General features: G+C 39.2%; 1 protein-coding gene across 8 annotated transcripts in view; it reads left to right on the top strand.

Annotated features, from left to right (window-relative positions):
• The window catches only part of patj (PATJ crumbs cell polarity complex component), a 195,877-nt gene extending 176,317 nt beyond the window's left edge, over positions 1–19,560 (top strand). For 7 of the 8 annotated variants that reach the window (XM_036585852.1, XM_036585854.1, XM_036585853.1 and 4 more), the window contains exons 39-47: positions 2,170–2,317; positions 4,545–4,631; positions 5,671–5,800; positions 7,131–7,168; positions 7,263–7,385; positions 7,624–7,728; positions 14,982–15,085; positions 16,536–16,659; positions 18,499–19,560. In XM_036585852.1, the coding sequence (XP_036441745.1) occupies positions 2,170–2,317; positions 4,545–4,631; positions 5,671–5,800; positions 7,131–7,168; positions 7,263–7,385; positions 7,624–7,728; positions 14,982–15,085; positions 16,536–16,659; positions 18,499–18,645 (1,006 nt within the window). In that variant the 3' untranslated portion in view covers positions 18,646–19,560. The remainder of the gene's footprint in view (positions 1–2,169; positions 2,318–4,544; positions 4,632–5,670; positions 5,801–7,130; positions 7,169–7,262; positions 7,386–7,623; positions 7,729–14,981; positions 15,086–16,535; positions 16,660–18,498) is intronic. The other variant, XM_036585857.1, reaches the window with a different exon arrangement.
• Positions 19,561–23,314: the final 3,754 nt, after the last annotated feature.

Genomic DNA, 23,314 nt, shown 5'->3' with positions numbered 1-23,314 from the left:
TGGCATCATCTGATGCAGCTGACTGAGTTTGCTAACTTTTCAGGTGGTATACGTGTAAAAAAAAATGGTTCTTCAAGGGTTCTTAAGTAAAGAAAATGGTTCCAAATGGAGCCCTGAACACTCACAGAACCCTTTGCATGATTAAAGGGTTCTTCAGATTGATGGAGAACGTGTTTTATATGGTTCTACTGTTGTTACAGGCTTGCCATCGTAATAATAGAAGAACCCTTTTTGGCGCTATATAGATGAAACACATTCTTCATCAGTTGAAAAAACACTTTAATAATGTGAAGTGTTCTTTGAGTGTTCATGGTTCTATATAGAACCATTTTCTTTACTAAAGAACCCTTTAAAAACCGTAATTTTTAAGAGTGTACAAGAGGAAACAGAAGCAAGGCAGTTGCTCTGGTGTCCTAACACTAAAAGTCTAACTCCAAAAGACTGGCTGTTCCTTTATGTCCACTGCTTTGAAAACAAAGTGGAGTAGTTCAGAGGTAACAGACTAGACAGCAGGAGGTGATCGAGGTTCTGCTGTGTTTTTTATTTTCGTTTAAAACATGACTGAAACATCCCTGATTCAGCCACTCAGCTAAAGGGGATAGCATTAGTGTTGTTTGCATGGTTTGTATGTTGCATTATCTGCACATACCAATATAACGATTATGACAAAACTCATACCTGAGTAACTGGATGAACTGATATACCACATCCAAACTGGTTTTGCACAACCATGAGAACAAAAACAGTTCATCCTCAGGTTAATGTATGCATGATGAGTGAGAGTTTCTGATGTTCACTAGCATGTTCATGTTTAGCGTGAAATTGTTATTTACATTGCGCTAATTAAGCAAACGTAGGACACACCCAGACCAACAATGCCAGAACAAAACATAATTATTTGTAGTAGTTAAATTCCACTGGCTCTCATCACTCAAATAGCAGGTTGGAAATAGTGGTGCCAAAGTTAGCACGTTAATACCATGAAATAAATTTTTAACGCTGTTAATGCATTTTCCTAGTTTGACCCTTGGAACAATCCATAGCTCCAGCCTGAAGCCCAGATGCTCATGTGCTCTTGCTAAGACTCCACGATTGAAGCTCTCTCCTTCAAATACAGCTTTTAAATGACAAACACCTTTGATGGCTCTCTTGATAAAACTAAAGCTAATTCAAGTTACTGCAGTGGTGAATTTGTTTATCACCAAAGAACACTGAGTCTGAAGTGTCATTTATTAGCAAAACACAGCTCTGATGCTGCCAGTATCAATCAGTAATATCTGTTAGCACTGGAGGGCGACTTTGGTGGTGATGGATAAATCAATGAGCAGCAAACCAATAAGAGCAACAGCAAAGTGGAAAAGGCTCCATTCCCCCTTAAAACGAGATGTACCGTAGCGATATGAGAGTGAGAGGTTACAGTCACAGAGGAGCTGGAACATGCAGCCAGTGTTGATCTCACTGCACGTCAGACATGGAAATCGGAAGCTAACTTCAGCCTATTTCGTATTCTCCCTGCATTCACATGATTTTACATTCGAGTTTAAGTTTAATTACTGAAGGTGATAAATACATTCTGATGAATCTGCTTATATTGCTATAAGAAAGTGCACTACTTTTAAAATGGAAAAAATCTGTATTTATGGTCATATAAGACAAATACAATTAATCACAATTAAGTACACAAACTAAGGCAATTAATCATGATTAATATCTTTAATCATGTAACAGGCATAGTTGAAACATATCACCAGAATATTCAGTCCAGTATACAGCAGCAGTATAGTCCCAGGGAGTTAAAAGGTTACACAGGTTCAGTTATTTATCAGGTTGTGCCATAAATTGCGTAAAAATAACTACAGCGAAAACATTGTTTTGCAGCATTACTAGTATATTACTGTTTCTAAGTGAAACTTTGCTGCCCCGTGGAAGCCTATAGGAGGTCATTTTATCATTGTGTCTTACATCAGAAGCTGAAAAGGCTGTTGAAAGAAAAAAAAGAAAAAAGAAAAATAAGCACTGTGGTGTTACTTTGCTTTATTGGCTGTGTTAAAATGGGGTAAACACAAAATTCTGATTTGCATGGACTTGGGTTGAATTGAGAACCACTGGATGAAGTAATTAAGTACTATTCATTTTACTGATCTCTCTCTTTCTCCTGCTCCCCTCCAGAAATGGCACAGGTGTCTTTATCTCAGATGTAGTTAAGGGTGGAGCAGCTGATGTGGACGGGAGACTCATGCAAGGAGACCAGATCCTCTCAGTGGACAGAGAGGACATGAGACAGGCCTCTCAGGAGACCGTCGCTGCCGTCCTCAAGGTAAGCTCAGCCTAAAACCTTAAACCCTACTTACAACGACGACGACAACAACAACAATGACACAGTACGGCCCAAACAGGATTACAGGAGATTTAGTCAAAGCTGCAGTTGCACAAAGCAGCCACTAAGTGTCCCCATTGATGTGTTTATTAAGGGCTTTTGCATTCCTGCATAACCCCATGTGGCATTTAGAGACTGAACTACTGAATTTATTTAATGAACAGAATTGTGTGTTACATGCTTTATTAATGTAACAATTAAAAAAAAGATTAATATCTTTTTTATATAATTGTATATCATTTTTATATAATCGTAATATAATTATAATTATTTTTTTTATTTCTTTATTTTTTTACTGTTTTGCTGTTCTGATGGGAGGAGAGACTTAGTTGTTCTTGTGCTTGGTGAAATAGTTGTGTGTTGTTTAGCTCTGGATTCAGCTGCTTTGTTTGTGTTGAGTCATCTGACTGTCTCTGCAGTGGAACACAGCTCAAGTGAATACTCTTGGCTGAGTCTCACACTGCAGCCTTGCACTGTTTGTGAATGTGCAGGCGATACAGCATTCAGGATGGAGCTGAGTGTGTGGTAGAGGGTGTGAGAGATGTGTGGGCTTTGTGTATAAGAGAAAGAGAGTGGAATACAGACTGGGTAATTTCATGATGATGTCATTTCTGATCAGGTATGAATAAGCAACACTAAACTATAAAATGCTGAGGACCTGCAGGCTTGGGGTGAGAAGTTCAGGGGTTCATCTAGTGCTGGGCATCCCTGTTATCCCACAGTTTGTTTTTAGTTTTTAAATTGATTCTATTTTGTGCACTTTATGCATAGTAATAACGATCTGACCGTTAACTGCATTGTACATCATTGTGCAAGTGTCAAAGATCCTCCTTCATTTATTGAATTTCTAGTCAAAACGACCATTTTAAGTGTTATGAAAAAAGCTTAAAACACATATTTTACTGGAAATTGCATAAAAGCCTCAACAACTAAATATAATATAAAAATCTGTAATTACTTAATTTTTTCCACACCTCCAAAGTTCAGTCTTAGAAGTTGATTGCACTTTCTGCTTCTCACAAGTACTTTTATTAAGGCCTGGACTCTGGGGTGGTCAATCTGCTGTTTTTTGTCCCGCAGCTTCTTTGTGTGGGGTCCCATTTTCTCTCTCTTTTTTTTTTATTCCATTTTTGGAAACTCCTGTTTTTTCACTTGTTTTTCTTTTCCTTTCATCTTCCTTCTGCAATTATCATGTATCTAATCTCCTCAGAAATATCTTCTAAAAAATTTATAGTAGTTTTTACTGGTAATTAAATAAATGAAAGGTGGTCTCTCAGTTTTGCCCAGTACTGTACATCATATGCTGAGTGTTTCAAAAATACAAAAAATGTAAATAAATAGTAAGTTTCCCTTCTGGAAATGTAGTTTCTTATCAGTCAATGTTAGTAAATCTCTTTGGTGTAATTTGAAGTGGAGAATAAACCGGCCAGTCAGAACAAACTGTCAGGTTTCAGGCTTTTTTTAATGCAGTACTCTTAAAATATGGGTTTTTCAACTTTTAAATGCAAACTTAAATATCATCAAATGCTGTGATACTGTGACATTTTTGGAAAATATTCAATGTGATACTGAATTTTATCAGTACTGCTGAGGACCAGGTTTAGCTCTCAAAGTGGTTCATAACCACTTTCTGCAAACTTTTTATCGACTTTTATTGGCTTTACACTGGAAAGCTCACACCTTTGTAGACTACATGAACACATGAAACACATTAGCACATTTCTAGTATTTTTTTATCAAAGTTGAAACATAAATAGCCTTATTTGCTCTTGAATGGGCAAACTGCCATTTTACTTTATTTATTTTACTTAGCTGGCTGTTAACACAATATTCACGTAAATATCTACTGATGTTGGTACATAAACATTAACAAAATATAGAAATTGAGACTAAATCCACACAGATTAGCATTACTATTACCAGCATCACCCAAACATCCTGTGTTTTTAGGAGTATAATAAATCAAATATTGGTTTGAAATGTCAGTCAAATCTGAACATCTGTCCAATAACCATAATTTGTTATGCAAATATCTGCCGATACCGATATGATTCCGGTTTCATTCTGCATCCCTATCTGTAAGTGTATGTGTGTGTATATACATATGTGTGTGTGTGTGAATGTGTAAGTGCGTCAGTCACACCCCGTGCGCTGTGCCCTGCTGCAGTGTGCCAGGGGGATGGTGCAGCTGGAGCTGGGCCGGCTGAAGGCTGCCTCCTGGATCTCCTCCAGACGCACCTCACAGGGAAGCCAGGTGTGTAAGGGGGCTCCTTGCTGGGCTTTCCCTGCTCTTCCTCTGCCCTGAAGCTCTGCATGCCTCCAGCTCCACGCTCTCCAAACTCTAACCCATAACACCAGCCAGGCATCTGCACTGACCACTCCTGGACATCTGCATAAAACACTGCATGATCGACTGTGTACAGATGAACACCACTCACCCCAGTTACCTGAAAACCTGTGGGATGTGTGTGTGTTTGTGTGTGTGTGTTCCTGCATGCTCGTATGTGTGAGTAAACAGTGTTAGAGATGGCACAACACCACTTTTTTTTTCTCAATAATGATACTGAATCCTCGAGTAATAGCTGAGACCAATATTCTTTTCTTTAAAAACTGAAGACAAATCTCTGATCCAGGCTCGGGAGGGAGCAGATTCTTGGTTTGATTAATAATTAAAATTGATCTTTCAGTACAATCAGCACAATAGACACGTCTTACAATTATTTCTGTGAGTAGTTTATTCTGTGTAGAGTCCATTAGTGCCTGTGCACTGTTTTACAACATTGCTTATGTAAAACCTTACATAGGAAAAACTGCTTTTTTATCTAGTGAAACTCTGATATTTCAGGTTAGATTTGGTGCTGAATCAGATCAGATTTATTTGGGGTTTTTCTCTTTTGCTTTTTTCCTTTGATATCCAGCGTTTCCTGCTTATATCAGCCCAATAAGGGTATTAGGTGTCAGTTCGTTGCCATCTCTAGTAAGATTAGTTAACCACTCTACACACTTCACTTGCATGTAAACCTTAGGTCATGCACAGTTGCACATTGTTCTCCAATACTATGTGAAACTCTCTGGGATGTGTGTTTGTGTGCATCTTTTAGTGTGTCAGTGCATACATGCATGCTCATCTGTCTGAGTAGATACTGAGTAGTGCATTCAGGTGTATGGATAGTTAACCATTCTGGACCACTCACTTGCATGGAAAACTGTATACGCTGACTCATGAAAATGTTTGTGTTTTACCTCATTTTACCTCATTTACCTCTGATTTTCTGTATTCCTTCCATTCCCAGATGAGCCATGCGAGTAACACAACCAATAGCAACGCTGCTGCCCCTGCGGCCCACACCACCATCAGCCCACCCAGCCAGCCCCCCAGCACCACCAGGAGAACTGCACACGAACCCAACAACAAAAGCTCCGGTAACCTTTCTCAACTACAGACAGTCAGTGGCACTAACACTAGCTTCCATTTTCATACAGCTGTGTGAATAGTAAGGGAAAGTGAGGGAAAAGTTTGTTACATCCATTTTCTTCTAGCAGTTCAAATAATTACAGTAAATCAGCTGACATTGGAGTCATGAGATGGGACTTCTTCCCTTCTTTCTGGATGCAACAGATCAGACCGTGTCCACATGCATTAACAGTTCCGTGATGGCTTGGTTCCTCAGAACTACCACACTATAGGACTGAAAGATTAGTCGCAATTTAAAAGAGTGCAATTTTCAGATCGCAAGTGCTGCAATTTTAATTATAGCTATTTTTATTAACAATGTTGTCTTAATTGGGGAACATTAACCTAATATCAGAGCTTGTAAACTGCCTGCAGATGAGTAAGACCAATCAGAAAGAACCCTAACAACTGAATGCTGTGACATCACAACCATGACTAAGTGGCAGTCTGGCATGTTCAGTGTTAAAGTCTCAAGCTAGAAAAAGTGGATGCTCTGGTCTTCTTGTCCAAAATAACAGGCCTAGATTTGCAACATTGATCAGAAAAATCGCAATTAAATATTTTTCTCAATTCGTTTGAGCATGCATTTGGATTGGCGTCCCAACATTTGTTTTGACGTGAAATGGGGGTTTAGGTGAAAGTTATCTAGCTTGCTATTGCTCAGTTGGACCCAAAGTATCCATTAATAAAAGGGTCCATGTATATTTGGCCTGACTTGATCATTAGAGATGAGTCAAGAATATCACAGAAAGCATGGATAAATATCAAGATACATCAAGTTCATTTTACACTTGCATAGATTTAATGAAATAAAACTTTCAGCATTACTTAATGAACTTAGCTCTTAATTACTTTACTTTTTTTTTAGAGTTAAAAGATGAGTTGAAATAAGTTTGGATGTGACTAGACTAGTAACGTTAACTGAGGTAACATTAGTCCTCTTGGGTAAAGCTTTAGAGTCCTCTCTAGGAATAAAAGTGTGAATTTCTTATTTTTGCATGATTTTGTATCAGAGAGCCTAAATATTTGGATTCTAATCTGATCAGCAGTGAGTTATCCCTTAAATTCTTCACTGATTTAACCAATTAGGCTGCTCTCTGTAGGCAGTGCCAGACTATCAGAGGATTTTGGGAGCACATTGAATTTTCTTTGTTGTCTTGATGCAACCTAGACTCACAGTAAGTGCTGCTGTGAAACAAAAGAATGAAGCAGCATAAAACGATTCAAAACAATCCAAAATATGTTCTTCAGTCTTGTATTCTGAAGGTAACGTGTGTCTGAATGTGTGTGTGCTTACAGGATCTGAAACAGGCCTCCGCACAGTGGAGATCACCCGAGTAAGAGTCCAATCAGTACTTACACACAAGCAGTAATAAAACTCTTCCTGCGTGTGAGGCTGCATTAATTTCTCCATTAATGTTTCTCCTCCAGGGCCCCACTGATGCGTTGGGTATCAGTATAGCGGGGGGAAAAGGCAGTCCCCTGGGGGACATCCCAATTTTCATTGCCATGATCCAGGCTAATGGAGTGGCTGCCAGGACCCACCGCCTCAAGGTTACACAGCACCTCTTTCTATGCTGTTTGTCCCCGTCCCCTTAACCTCCACTCTTTCAGTCCTTCCAGCCTGTGTACTGAAGCAGGAAGAGTATTATTGATTTAGCGTTCTATAGCGGTTAGTGCGAAGGCTGCTGCTGTGAATGGCGTTGGACTGAAATCAATTAATTGAATGTGTGGTTTTGTGTGAACCTTAATTGTGTTTTTGTTGTTTTTTTCCCTCTGACTCTCTCTGTAGGTGGGGGACCGTATTGTGAGTATCAACTCCCAGTCTCTGGAGGGTCTGAGCCATGGCGAAGTAGTCAACATGCTAAAGAACGCCTTTGGCAGCATTGTTTTACAGGTACCCAGTTGATCTTGTATGCTCTTGCTTTATGAGATCTCTTAAAGAACCATCAGAGATCCAAATCTCTTTATCGTACCAGGAATTTGTGATGGGGTTAGTGAATACTAGGCCTGGACAACAAGGTAAAGCATCAGATGTTGGCAGTGATTGAGAAGTAAATCTGGGATTTTGTGAAACTAGAGTGGGCTAAGTTCATTTTAAACAGTTGTAGACAATAATGTTAAATAATATGTAATGTTTTATTCCTCTTACTGTTAAAGTAATGTATTATTACCAGGCATTAATAAATCTTTAGGCTAAGGTAGAGCAAATTCCCCACTGTCTCTGCTGCAGGTTTCCCAGAGTGAAGCATACCAACTGAGGAAAGGCATTTTCTCTACAGCTTTCTGTACCACCCGATGGTTTAAATGACTTGTGAACATGTGAAAAAAAACTTTCCCCACAGGGAATAGCTGATTTCTTGAATATGTCCACAGTAACAATGCCAGAGTTGTTTTTAAATATGTAAAGCACTTGGACGTGGCTTTGAAATTCACTCACTCATGCACTTTTAGCAATTTTAAGTATTCTTTTAAATAAGCAATTTAAAGTATTAGCATGCAGTTCTCTTTTATATGCATCCTTTAAAACAGGGATCTTAACCTGGGGGTTGCTATGTGGTTTCAGGGGGGTTGTTAGAGTGATGCTACAAGACATAAACCTTATCAAATATAGAAAGAGTAATTTTGACACTAATTTTGCATACAAACTCAGCTCAGGCTAACATCAATTATGAATTTCTATTGGGTGAATTCATTACTGAGGGAGCGTCTTGATTTGCTGCTGAACATGAAGCATTTTTTCAGCACCAGGCTGAAGATTTTTGGTTTGTGCTAGCTAAGGAATGCAGGCCCAGAAAGTGAGTAAGCACTTTTTTAATGTATATACTGGAGTGTGTGCGTAGGTGGGGCTGCAGAGGGGAGTGTGGGTTGTCAATGAGGACATTGTGTGAAATATTTTTCACCTTGAGGAAGGGCCGCGCTGTAAAAAAAGGCTAAGAACCCCTGATGTAATGGGAACAAACAGACTTGAACCCACACTAGTGGGAGCTTACAAATGCACTTGTTTGCAGTCACAACTTTCAAAAGGAAAAGTGAAATTGTTTATATATGATCAATAATCTCTTTTTATTAATCCGAAAATCCATATGTTATGCTAATTTTTTTAGTTGTTGCCCAGGGTTGGTATATACATTAATGGAGCATCAAAGCTTAGTCACTGGAACATCATGTGATTCATTTGATTCATTTGATTTAATTGACAGATTTTCCTGTTTATTTGAATACCGTTGGCTTAAAAATGTAACTAGGTAGCTGAAACACCTGTGGTACTGCCTCAGCTTGAGTGGAACATTTGATGAAAAGTGACATTTTGTTGTTGTCATATCAAAACCATGCATATCTATCTGTTCTATTTCTACAGCATAGCAGGTGATATTCATTGTGTGAACATTTCTTGATGAATGGATTGATAGAAATGATCCAAAATTACTTAGAATGAAATCCTAACATTAACTTGCAATACAAGTTAAGACCATTTTTACGTTATAAAGTTACCATTTTGGAGATACACAGATTAGACAGTAGGGATCTGTTGCCATAGGCTGTAGCTGTGTTACCCCCATTAGCTTACAGTAGTTTTAGAGTTTCATTTTCTGAAGTTTTTGACCACCAGGATGAAAATTCACCCACTCCGAAAAAGCCTGCAAGTCTTTGCAGCACCGCTACATTATGATACAGCCAAGCTTGGTAGCTAGTGCTTTCTAGCCGAGCTACACGGCAGGATCATCACAAAGGCTAATGGGATTTCAGGATGGACCGGTTCAAGAATGTACCCTACTTGTATTGCAGCATGACTGTAGACTGGCGTGGGTTGAGCCCCATCTTTGAATTCCCTTGAAGATGCTCTTGGCATGGAAAGGATTCTTTAGCCTGATTGCTTATGCATAATGTTGCTTTTCCATTCTATTTAGCATTTAACTCAAGGCTAGTTTTTTCTTTACTGAGGCTTTTTCAGTTCCATATAAAGTGATGCATTCATTTTATCACCCATACATACTGAAGGCCCTGTGTGTGTGTGTGTGTGTGTGTGTGTGTGTGTGTGTGTGTATGAGTGTGAAGCAGAGCTGGGATTGATTATTCATGTGTGCTTGTATTAAACATTGTGAATGTGTATGTGACAGTGTTATAGAGGCTCTGAGATTTCATATTGTGTGTGCTGGTGTTCAGGTGAATGTGGTGATGTATAGAACAGAACTGTGTGCCGTGTGCTGCTGTTTGTATGCAGAACTGATCAGCGTTTTTGTGTGTTTGTTTACTGTGTGTGTGTGTGTGTGTGTGTGTACCATATACAGTATGTGGTGTGTGTGTGTGTGTGTGTGTGTGCATGTGTGTGTGTGTGTGTGCGTGTGTGTGTGTGTGCGTGTGTGTGTGTGTATGTCTGCTTGTGTGTGAGTGGTTGGTGCTGTGTCACTGCGCTGTTATCAGCTCTCAGCAGCTGTGCGCCAGTTGAGCGCGGGTTGCCAGATAATCCTGGGCCTTTATGCAAATGTGGCGTTATCTGCCGCGCTCCAGGAGGAATGCAGTGGGCTTTCAAACAGGGGAGCCCTGCCTGCACAGCCATGATTACAACAGCTAGGAGACCAATTACTGTTTACTCTCTCTCTCTCTCTCTCTCTCTCTCTCTCTCTCTCTCTCTCTCTCTCTCTCTCTCTCTCTCTCTGTCTCTCTCTCTTTACCTTTGCTCTCTCTCTTGATCCCCCTTTCTCGTCCCCCCTTTTCCTCCCTCTCTCTCTCTCTCTCTCTCTCTCTCTACCTTTGCTCTCTCTCAACCCCCTTCTCTCTTTTTCCCCTTTTTCCCCTCTCTCTCTCTCTCCCCATCTTTGCTCTCTCTCGACCCCCCTCTCTCTTTCTCCCCGTCCTTTTCCTCTCTCTCTCCCTCTGTCCTTTCTCTGTTTCTTTTTTCACTGTTTCCATCTCCCTCTTTTCTCTCTCCCCCTCTCTCTCTCTCTCTCCCGTTCTTCTTTACTCTCTTTCTCTCCTCTCCTTTTCCCTCTCACACTGTCTCCCACCCTCTTTCTCTCTTCTCTCTCTCACACTATCTCTTTGCTTTCTCTCACCTAATCTCTCTCCCTCTCTCTCCTTCTTCTACCTTTGCTTTCTTTCTCTCAATCAAATCAAATCAAATATGCTTTATTGGCGTGGCAGGTTATGAGGCCTGTGTTGCCAAAGCTGTATAATACATGTTAAATTGAGTTATCATTAAAATATAAATTAATAAAGTAGTTCATAAGGGTAAAGCTTTAATGTTTGAAGTATAGATATTGTAATACACGTAAGCATAAAATGAATATGGACATGCAACAAAAATAATAATACTAATTCTAGTAATAATGGTAAATATGAAAAATTAAGTAGTACATCTGAATATTCAGTATTATATTTTTCTCCTCTCTTCCTCCAAACTCTCTCTCTTTCTTACAAACTATCTCTCTTTTTCTCTTCACTCATGCATTTTGCTGTCTGTCCTGCAGCCTTTCTCTTTACCTCTGTACTCTCTCTCTCTGTGTCTCTCTCTCTCTCTCTCTCTTTCTCTCTCTCTTACTCTCTCTCTCTCTCTCATTCATATTCTCCCTCTCCTATCATTTACCTTCTCCATTCCTGCTCATATATGACCATGTGTTCTCCTCTGTTTTTGTCTATGAGCAGAAAACGTGTAATTGAACGTGTTCCTCTGTATCACCCCACTTGTCAGATGTCACATAGTAACTCTCTATTCACTGTGATTATTAGGTTATTCTTGCTTCATTTCAGCCTCTGGACACATTCAGTTGTATGCATGTCGCTGTTGATGGAACAAAACCTCGTATCTCCAAAATGGTAACTTTACAGTAGAAGGAAAAAACCTACTTTACTTTTAATATAAGTCAGTGGAACCAGACTTTTTTCCAAGTAATTTGGAAGTGAAATCGTTTTAAATCTAGTCAATATATGTGACATTTCTCATTCAAGATTGTTTAACCTTGTCTCTAGACATTTTTGACTTGTTTTAAGTCAGCTGAGCGAGGGATCCCGTCTTACTCTATGGGCAGATATTTTTGTTTTTTTCCAACATTATTTCTTAAAACAAGCAAAATGAGCTGCCAGTACAGTAAGACAATTTCTCTGGATAAAATCACTTAAAATAATGACTTAAAACATCTAGAAATAGGCTGAATAATTTTAATATTCTGATTATAGATGCAAAGATATCACTTTTAGCACTGCAGTCTTAACTGGATTGTACAGTATGTTGCAATCAATTCAAAGGTGCTTCCATAACTACTGTTTCTCTCTCTCTCTCTCTCTCTCTCTCTCTCTCTCTCTCTCTCTCTCTCTCTCTCTCTCTCTCTCTCTCTCTCTGAAGGTGCATCAGGGAGATAACTGAATGTGATGGCAGGGGAATGTTTCACCGCTTTGCTCGCAAACTGGCCGAGTCATTCATTAATTAGCCTTTGTTTGTTGTTGTTGTGTATTTTAGTTTTAATTGCCTCATTGTTAATTAAATATGGAAATGAGGGTATTCGGAGCCACGTCTGCCTCTTTTCGCAGGCAGGGCGTTTAATTGATGTGCGGAGTAAAATAAAGAAATAAACTGAAAAAACAAAAGCAGGCATTTAGATCAGGAGAAGGGGAGGCAGAGGGCTGATGAATGATGGCAGAATGATGTGTCGGTTGGAGGATCGATGTCTTTGAAGCAGCGTGTGTCTGTAGAACAATCGGCTGCAGGACTCTATGCTGGCACCCGGGACGGTAAAGGATTAGAGGGGTGCATTTCAATGCTGAACACACACATCACACACATGAGCACATAAACGTTATCTCAGACAGGCAGTCATCTGTGACACACACACACTTGGGGACACGCATGCTGATTTGAGGTTTGATGCAGGAGAACCTCAGCGTGGTAGTTTATTAGGACACATAGTGCATGTGTTTGTGTAATAGGGTGTGTGTGTGTGTATATATGTATGTGTGTGTGTGTGTGTATATGTGTGTGTATGTGTGTGTGTGTATGTATATATATCCTTACTGTTGGAACAAAACCTTGTATCTCCATTTTTGTTGTTTTTCAGTTTTTAACATAATTTGGAAATGCCTGTTTGCCTTTACATTGTGTGTCAATTTCACGATGAATGGATCAAAAGAAGCGGCACAAAATTACTTAGAAAAAAGTTATGTTCCATTGACTTACATTAAAAGTAAAGTGTGTTTTTTCCTATATATTGCTGCTGTTGGAACAAAACCTTGTATCTCCAAAATGAGAACTTCACAGGAGAGGGAAAAAACATACTTTACTTCTTTTAATGTAAGTCAATGGAACCAGACTTTTCTCCAAGTATATTTTGGTCATTTGTGTCGGTCGGTTCTTGATGAAATCTACACACAATGTAAAGAGCAACAGCTTTTCTCAAATTATGTGAAAAACAGAAAACCACAAAAATGAAGATACAAGGTTTTGTTCAGACAGCAGATATATATATATACACCATTATCGTGATACATTGTCACAATACACCTTTCTGTAAGGAACACTAACTACATGTTTCATTACAAAGTGTGCATAATTAGGCCTGTTTAATTGGATTTAGTGCAGAGTAGTTTTTATAACATTAAATAAAAATCATTGTTGTAGGTTTATTATTACTATGGTGTAACTATTATTTTTAGATGTGGCACTACAGGTTCTATGTTGTCTGTTCTAGCTTATTAAATCTCAGAAGACCTATACATCATGATACATGTTGTGTATCATAAAAATGTCTTTGTTGTAATATAATAATTTTGTCATATCGCCCATTCCAATATATGTATTGAATTTTTTGACATACTGTGAAAATGCCAGCTGCCCTTTACATTTTGTAGTAATTTTATAATGAATGGACCAAAATTAGTTCTGTTAATGTCCATTTAAAGATTTTTTCCTCCTTCTTAAAAGCTACCATTGCGGAGATATGAGGGGATATGACAGCAACAGTGACGATATATACATAGAATAAATCCTGATAACATTGATACAATAAGTAGTGATTTCATGTCTGTCAGTGTTTTTGTTCCTAAGCTCTCTTTGAGGAAGGCCAGTATTATTTGTTTTCGTCCAGTACCTGGTTTGGCTCATCAGTACTTCATTATGGTAAATCAGGTGTGCTGCTGATGGAGTTTAGCAAATCCATGTGACAGCTGGGGGCTTCGAAGAGAAATCTTGAACCAAACTTGTTCTGTTGTCTACCTACTTATTCTATCTGTCTACTTACTACTTTTTACTGAATATATATGCATTTATTCTAATGAGATATAATGTTTTTACACTTACTGACAAGGTTTTAAATAAGTGCTCAGGACCTTTGCACAGTACTGTGTGTATATATACATACAGTTGTGTGCATCCTCTACAGAGAACACACTTCTGCACATTTTAATGCACAATTACTGAATTTTATTTGAAAAAATAACACAAATGTGGCCTGTGCAAAAGTTATGGCACATTTTATATTTATTTTTTTCCAGTATATTACGCTCACTAAATAAATAAAAATTGTACTCTAAAATTTGCAGTCATGCCATATTTAAGTTCTCTGTAGAGTCTTAAATTATTTTCACCTAGAAGATCAACAGAACATGACATTTGACCAGGGGCATCCAGATGCAAATACGAATTATTTGCTCAGAAAAACACTAAAATTAGAATAAATACAAATAATATTACTATGATAAGTAGTAATTTTATCTCTGTCAATGTGTTTGTTCAACCCTTTCCAAACCTCTCCTCATACCAGCCAGTATCATATGTAGTTAACATCCAGTATGTGCTTTAGCTTAGTCAGTGCCTTATTAAGTTAAATCAGAGAACTACCCTCTCAAAAATGAAGGTGCCAGAAACCTTTATATTTTGTGGTTCATTAAGCCTTTAAAAGATTCTTCAGACTTACAAACCTGTTTTTAAACATAGTTCTTTAGGGAACCAAAAGTGTTTTTTCCTGGCTTTGCAAGAGCACATCATGTCTACATTTAAAATAAATAATCATTTCTTATGTTTTACTGTATTTATGTTTATTTTCATTTATTCTAATGTTTTGTGGTGTTTTACTATCACAAATACACTTACAGCCAGATAAACAGCTCTGAACAGTTCAATGTTTAATGCTGCTCTTTGTCTGTGTGTTTGATTGACAGGTGATTGCAGACACTAACATCAGCGCCATAGCCAGTCAGGTGGAGAGCATGTCCTCAAGCTCCGCCCTCAGCACCAATCCAGAGACCCAGCCTACAGAACCAGAGTGAGTGACAGGACTCTCCACCAATCATGCTCTTCTATCCATCGTGCAAAACTCCCATGAGGCTCCCTCATACTCCGCCATCAGTCTAACCATATTAACCATATATATATATATGGTCAGCATGTACTCTCTCAGTGTGACCTCATTTAAATGCACAAGATAGAGGGCGAAAAGTATTTCTTTTTCTAATAATAACATTCTTTTTGAAAATAATAACACCAAATAATAAATGAGCGGGATCTCTGTCCATTACTCTGCTGTATTCACTCCTCCTCTGGAAAAGCAAAAGAGGTTTGTTTTTTAAAACTTGAAGAATGATTTAAGATGTGATGATACAGTTCAAGCTACCATTCAAACGTTCTGAATCACTTGTCATATTAATAAATAATAATTGCTGTTATACCACAGTTAGTTCCCGGCCACGCAAGCTGATTGGTTGATTATTTCGCCATAACAGCACATTTTTTCACAAACACTGTATCACTCCGCTGAGACGCCGTTGCTAAGCAACGATTTTGACAGCTGTAGGAGACGCTCAAGCCATTTGAACATTTTTACTTCTTACTTTGCCACAAACAGAAAATGGACACTTTTGAGATCACATTTGACCAACAGCCGATTTGGTCAGACTCTGTAGATGAGACCACACTAAATTCCCAAACTGTCATCACCACTGAGCAGCTTTTCAGTCGGCAGCAGTGACAGAAGAACAGCTAAACAACCTGGAATCAGCCAGAAATGAACTGAATACCATTCCCCGAACTAAATGGGCTGTAAGATGCTTTACAGACTGGCTGGAACAAAACAACATTAATACTGATCTGGCAAAAATTGACAAAACTGAGCTAAACCTGTTATTGCGGCAGTTTTATGGCTCAGTCCGATTTGGTCAGACTCTGAAGATGAGACTACACATTTGGCGAATGGTATTGGGTTCGTTTCTGGGTAATTCCAGGTAGATTAGGGGTTCTTCTGTCACAGCTGCCGACTGAAAAGCTCGCGCGGTGCTATTGACCATTTCGGAATTTAGTGTGAGGAGTTGGAGAACGAACTGCCAGCTGTGCAGCGAGTGAGTGGAGCTTGTTACTCTGACGTAGCAACAAGCTGTTTGTTAAAGAACTGTAATTTGGTGGAAGTAACTGCTAACATTAAAACACATTAAATGCCAGGTTCACGGCCCAGTTTATCAATTTATTACTTTATACAGCTGCTGTATAAAAGCAATAGAACAGTCGAGGTTGTGTGTTAACGCAAATAACATCACGGCTGTAATGATCTACTGCGACCAAATCACAGCCGTGATGTTATTTTGTAATAACACACTCCCTCTCGTGTTCTATTGCTTAATTACCTCATTCAGTAATAACTTACACAGTGTACACTGAAATACTAAAATATCATTTTAGAAATAATTTAATTATTTAAAGAGGGTGATGGTTTTCTCTTACAGAACTCCCAAGCCAAAGAGCATCACTCTAGAGAAGGGCTCTGAAGGACTGGGCTTCAGCATAGTGGGTGGCTTCGGGAGCCCACATGGAGATCTTCCCATCTACGTCAAAACAGTCTTCAGCAAGGTACACAAACACATGTACACACATATATACTTAATGTGCATGTGTGTATATAGTACTGTGCGCGTCTTAGACACCTTAGAAAATTATATGTAGAAAGCCATTTATTTTTCACTCAGAAAAACAAAAAAAGTAGTGTTTTTTTTGTATCCCAGTGTGTTAAACCCTTTCCAAACCTGTCCTTGAGGAAGCCCAAATAACAGTACATGGTTTGGCTTGAACAAGACCCTGTTCAAGCCAAACCATGTACTGTCTTGTTCACGAGCGATGGGAAGAAGGATCGTGAGATCGACCGCAGGCTGGGACAAGCGGCAGCAGTAATGCGGTCGCTGTACCGGACTGTAGTGGTGAAGAGGGTTTCTGTTTACTGATCGGTCTACATCCCGACCCTCACCTATGGTCATGAGCTGTGGGTAATGACCGAAAGAATGAGATCGCGAATACAAGCGGCGGAAATGAGCTTTCTTCACAGGGTGGCGGGCTACACTCTATTTGATAGGGTGAGGAACTCGGCCATCCGGGAGGAGCTCGGAGTAGAGCCGCTACTCCTCCGCATTGAGAGGAGCCAGCTGAGGTGGTTTGGGCATCTGATCCGGATGCCCCCTGGACGCCTCCCGGTGGGGGTGTACCAGGCACGGCCTACCGGAATAAGACCCCGGGGTCGTCCTAGGATCCGCTGGAGGGATTATATCTCCAAGTTGGCCTGGGAGCGGCTTGGGGTCCCCGGGAATGAGCTGGAGGAAGTTGCGGGGGACAGGGTCACCTGGGATTCTCTGCTCTCCCAACTGCTACCGCGACCCTATCTGGACTAAGCGGTTAACGATGATGATGATGATGATGGTTTGGCTTGAGGGCTTCATTAAGTTATATTGTGTGCTGGTGATGAAATTAGAGAAATTCGTACGATGACTAGGGCCTCCAAGATCTTCTAACTAGCTCAAAAGTTGTCAACTACTTTTTAAAATAAGTAAATTCTTATTGCATTATTGTTTGTTTGTACTTGTTCTGATGTTATGTGGTGTGTTTTACAAACAGAAACAGTTATTGTCTAGATAAACAGTACTTTGTATGTGCATATAATGTTATAATTTATTATGTGATTATGTGAATTCTATAAGGCTATTGTATAACTGAATGTAAAATTGCCTTAATTGGTTGCCCTGGTTCTGCAATGGCTGCCAGGCACCAGCAGGGGTCGCACACGTGACAGTCCTGAGTCCTCACATCCCTGCTGATCAACAGCTCTTGCAGGGGTTCCCAGTTCCAGTCCTGGAGATCCCACACACTGCACATTTTGATCATGTACAGTCGAATGCAAAAGTTAGGACACTCCTGGTCTAATTACGTGTTTTGTTGAGAACATGCATAAATGTGGCATTTTTGGCAAGTCTTAGTGCACAATTTCTATTTATTTGCTGAGTTTAACATATTGGCAGTAACACAAATATTGACTTTGAAAGTAAAATACAAAATATGCCATAACCTTTGCACAGACAGCCCCCCAAATAGGTCAAACGGGAGTTCCACAGGTTTTTCAAAATGTCCGCATAATTACATTCATAAGATGTAAACAAAGTCATTCAGAGTGGTTTAAAATGCTCAGTTCTAGACAAATTTAGAATTGTTCGTAGTGGCGGTGATGGGAATATTGAAAATATTGATATTATATTTAGTTGTTGAGGCTTGTACCTTATAGCTGGTTTGAAACATATGATACAATATGATGCATATATTATTAATAATAATTATTATTATTGTAATAATAATAATGTAATACTATAATATCATTTGTACACATAATATAACTTGCCCCTCATGTTCTTTCCCTTGTTTGGCCTGTAGGGGGCAGCAGCGGTGGACGGGCGTCTGAAGCGCGGGGATCAGATCCTGTCTGTGAACGGAGAGAGTCTGGAAGGAGCCACACACGAACAGGCCGTGGCCATCCTGAAGAAGCAGCGAGGGGTCGTGACGCTGTCTGTACTGTCCTAACACGCACTTACACGCACATGAAGGACTGCCTGGCAGGGAGCCAGCAAGAACTGCACAACTTACTGAACTCACATCTTCATTCCTGACATTTCACTGAGAAGATGGAGTCTTAATGCAGCCTCCGCACGCTGCAGAGACGCAGCTCAGTCGGCCACCTCCATCACCTTCAACTGCAGCACAGCTGAATCATACAGACTGCTGCAGGGAGACGGGGGTAAACAGAGACTCACAGGTGGACTGGAAGGAGAGAAAGACAGAGAGAAAGACTGTTGAGACTGAGTAGCACTTTCCTCAGCTTCTACTTCAAGCTTGACCCCTTTAATATCTGTCTGTGTGTCCGTGTGCGTGTGCTGGATCCGTGGCTAATGAAGAAGGGAAATTGCTGATGACCTGTGAGCTCGGATCCTTTTCATTATCTTTGTTTTATGTGCATAATGAGCAGGCATTGAACCTGGCTGACTCTTCTGTTGGCAGCAGCAGCTGAGGGAGATGTGATTGACCTGAAGGAAACTGCTTCAACTCAAAGAGCTCATTCAGACCTAATCCACACACACACACACACACACACACACACACACACACACACACACACACACACCCCAACACGACTCTCCTCAGAATCACCAGCCGACTGACACTAGGCTCTCAAAATCACATTGCTTAATAAATAATCAGTAGTCACTGATCACATTTCAGATCCATATTATTGCATAGAAAACAGGGATGTAATGTGATAAGGGATATATTGTTAATGTTATACATAATCTATATAACATGTATATTGGCTATGCTGTACTGTGCAAATGTCTAAGGCACCTAAGCAAATTGTTTGAAGTCATTTATCTCAGCAGTAATAGTTTTTGTCTACAAACACTATGTAACATGGGTATCTAATAAATGTAAATGCAGTAACAAGTATTTCTAGTTTCTTGTTTTCAAAAAAGTAGCTGATGTTTTATGAGCAGGTTAGAAGAAGAACACAGGTTTTGTTCCAGATGTCTCCTCGACTCCTCCAGCCACCACATAGAATTTGTTAAATACCATTATCAGTACACCTGATTTTAATTTAATGAAGTATTGCTTAAGCCAGACCAGGTGTGTGATGAAAACTCCAAATAATACTGGGCTGTCATGAGGCGAAGTTTGGAAACAGTTAAATGAATACATTAACATATCGTCACTGTCCAAAGAAACACATGTATCTCCATGTTTGCCGATTTTTATATTTCTACGTCATTTGAACATGACAGTTCTTCTTTACATTGTGTGAAAATTTCATGATGATTGGACCAATAGAAATGCCCCAAAATCAGTTAGAATACAATCTCTTTACATTAACTTACGTTAGGGCGTTTTTGCTCTCTCCTGTAAAGTTACCATTTTGGAGATACTTGTTTTTCTTTGGACAGCAATGATATAGAAGAAAAATTATTTCCGCCCAGATAAACAGCTTTTTCATTTTCTCAGGTGCCTTAGACTTTTGTACTGTACTGTATAGTGTATATATATATATATATATATCATCACTGTCGGGACACTTTTTTCTCGATTTTTGTCATTTTGTAACTTTTTTGGATAATTAGAAAACCCTTTATGCTGTGTGAAAATTTTATGATGAATGGACCAATTTCAAATTCGCTTTACATTAACATCCGTTAAACGTTGAGAATGTCTTTACCGTCTCCTGTAAACTTACTAGTTTGGAGATTTGAGCACCTGTTGGTTCATTCATTGTTGTGAATTTTTAACACAATGCAAAGAGTTTTTAAGTCATACAAAAAGTAAAAAAATGACACAAATGTCATCACCATCATAACAAAAACAAAACAAACAACATTCAAACAAGATTTTAGAGCATTTCTGTTAGTGAGAAGGTTTAACACATTGGGCAGCAGGTGTTTCACAATCTATAAAAATAAAAAACAATAAAAATTGAGAGATGAGGTTTTGTTCTGACAGTGATGATATATGATATAGTACGGCGTGGCAGTGTAACTGACCTTTCTTAAATCAAACTGGAAATTCCATTCATTTTGTTGTTTGATTTTTCAGTCTGCTGTATTTGTTAGTCCTTTTTTTAGGTTGATGCTGTATATTCTCCATTTTTGTACTGTTTATGAACAATTAGAAATGTTGTGATTTCTCATAGTGAAAATAGTAAAATAGGATAATTTAAAAGCAGCTGTCCTGCGTAATAACTGATTAATCAAGTCTGTTGACTGAAAATTATATGCATTTTTTATGCATCTTTTTTTCTTACACAAACTATTACCAGATCACAGATCTCATCAGTGTAAATATGTAATTTATTTCCTTAATTTGGTTTAATTTTGTTGGACATTTGAACTAGTTTTCCTGTAAAAGTCTTAATGAAGATGGTTCCTATATCCTGCTTTGTGTGTGTGTGTGTGTGTGTGTGTGTGTGTGTATGTATCCCACAATGTGAGGAAATCCTGTGTCAGCTGGACTCCCTCTCTTCAAAAAGGAAGTGTGCCAGATTCTTGCAAGACACTCTAATGACCTCAAGGTCAAAGCAAATGCCGGGGGAGGCTCTAGTCAGAGCTTGCAGACTGAAGCTGCTGGGCCTTAAGTCCATGTTTTCCCTTCTCCAGCCTTCTGGATTGAACTCATGTAGGGCTTTATGATGAGCGCATGGCCTGAATCAGATGTTTCAGAGCAGGGATACGTTAATTTGAGTGAGTTCCCTCAAAGCACCTTAGCACAAACTTCGTTATGACTTGCAAGCGTCACTGAATCTGGTGATTCCGAATGATCTTAAAGGAAGACTCCGGCGTTTTTCAGCCTAGTCTCTGTCTGGCTCATCTGTATTGTACCATCAGCTACCACAGACATTTATTTTGGTACATTTACCTGAACTTGGAACAGAACAGAAAACCTCTTCACTGAGAAAATACTTAGAAGTGAGTGGAAAGTCACTGGATTCTGTGTATAAATGTTAAATATATGACAAATACAAAACTTCAAGCACTGCAGTCCTACAGTACAAGTGTTGGCATGAAGTAGACGAGAGAACGTCTTAGCAAAGCTGTTCTGATGAAGTTCTATCTGACTTTCTTACACAAGATCAACAATTCCTGTTACATTCACTGTCTTAGTTTTCAGGTGCCTGTGCACGATCAGATGGGAGCTTGCCTACTTACCTCCTGCAGGGTTTAATGGCTAGAACAGGCCATTTTGTCCTTTCAGCAAAAACCTAACCACCTTGAGAGCCACAACATTTTATGTCCATTTTACCATCTTGGCTGTAAATATCTACATGTCTCAGATGTAAGTATGTCTCAGTATGTGCTAATGTCCTAGTATAGCCTAAAAAATACAAATGAAAACACAGACTTACTTTGCTCTGCTTTAAGCTTTAGCTCAACTATAGCTGCTTTTCTCACATCTCCAGCAGGAAACATTTCCTCAAAAGGAGAACATTTTCATGTAAAATGTCCCTCCATGTTTGACTTCTTACGAGGCTGAAGGCAGCTTCTTCTTCACCAGCTTGTTGTTCGAATTTTTCTGTTCCACCTTAAATGGTGCCTGAGGCGCCAGAATGGAACTACTGCACTGTTTAAGGTGGAACGGGACAATTTGAATGAGAAGCTGACTTCATTTTTGTGACTTTTCAGTGTTTGACCATTTCTCATTGCTGACTAAACGTATCAGGAAACCAGCTGGAGTGATTAGAAATGCAAAAAAGTCCATTCGTCTCCAAATTATCAATGTTCATCGTAAATCTTTCTCTTTGCCGTTTCGTTACCTACCAGCTAGGCAAGATTGCTGTCTGCATTGCTATGATGATCAGCAGTCTGCGCCCTAATCTTCAGGGTTAAAGGGTGAATTAGCAGATATTTAAACAACTCCAGTGTTTAAGAGCATTTATTGTTAAACTGTGTTGAACGATCAGCAGAGCTTTATTTTACTGTAAAGGAGGATTATTTTATTTTTACCTAAAAAAAAAAAAGAAATCTAGTTCTGCTGTGGAGCCACAACAGGGCAGTAAAACTTCATCAAAAGCTATGCTAGCAGTCGTTCTGGGAGTTTCCAATAATTGACCTTTTTGAGTAATGCATGCTGGTTATAGATGGATAAATACACTAAGAGGATAATGCACTACAGAATATTACATAACATGAAAAGCAGCATATCAAATTAACGAAAGAGCTCTACAAAGCAATGTTTCACATACATGTTTACTGAAGGAATTCAGCGGCTGCCCACTGGCTTCAGTCATGAGTTTGGAGTCTGTACAGGGAAACGCATTGACATTATTGTTGATGGTAATCGACTGTGTGGTAGAGGATGTGTCAGAGATTATGTTGAAAACATCGGAGTATTTCTTTAAGTTATCAGTCCTGTGTTCTCTCCCTGTAGGACTGGTAGTAACAGTGATGGAGGGGTTTCCCAACATGGCTCTTCAGAGTGAAGCAGCCATTTTCATCTCATAGTGTGCCTCCATCAAAACCTGCAGTCTTCTACCATAACAGATCTTCCATGTAAAGACCGTATTGTGTTCTCTATGCTGAGAACCGAGCTGAGTCCCTTTAAACCTCTCTCTCTCTCTCTCATCTCCCCTCCATGTAAAGGTTCCCCTTTTTTTTTTTACTGTGTAGATTCTGGATGTGCACAAACGAAACAGGACTGATTACCTTTTACTACAAAT

This window comes from Colossoma macropomum, unplaced genomic scaffold (assembly GCF_904425465.1).
Source record: "Colossoma macropomum unplaced genomic scaffold, Colossoma_macropomum, whole genome shotgun sequence".
Lineage (NCBI taxonomy): Eukaryota > Metazoa > Chordata > Actinopteri > Characiformes > Serrasalmidae > Colossoma > Colossoma macropomum.
This window is presented reverse-complemented; position numbering and strand designations above follow the sequence as displayed.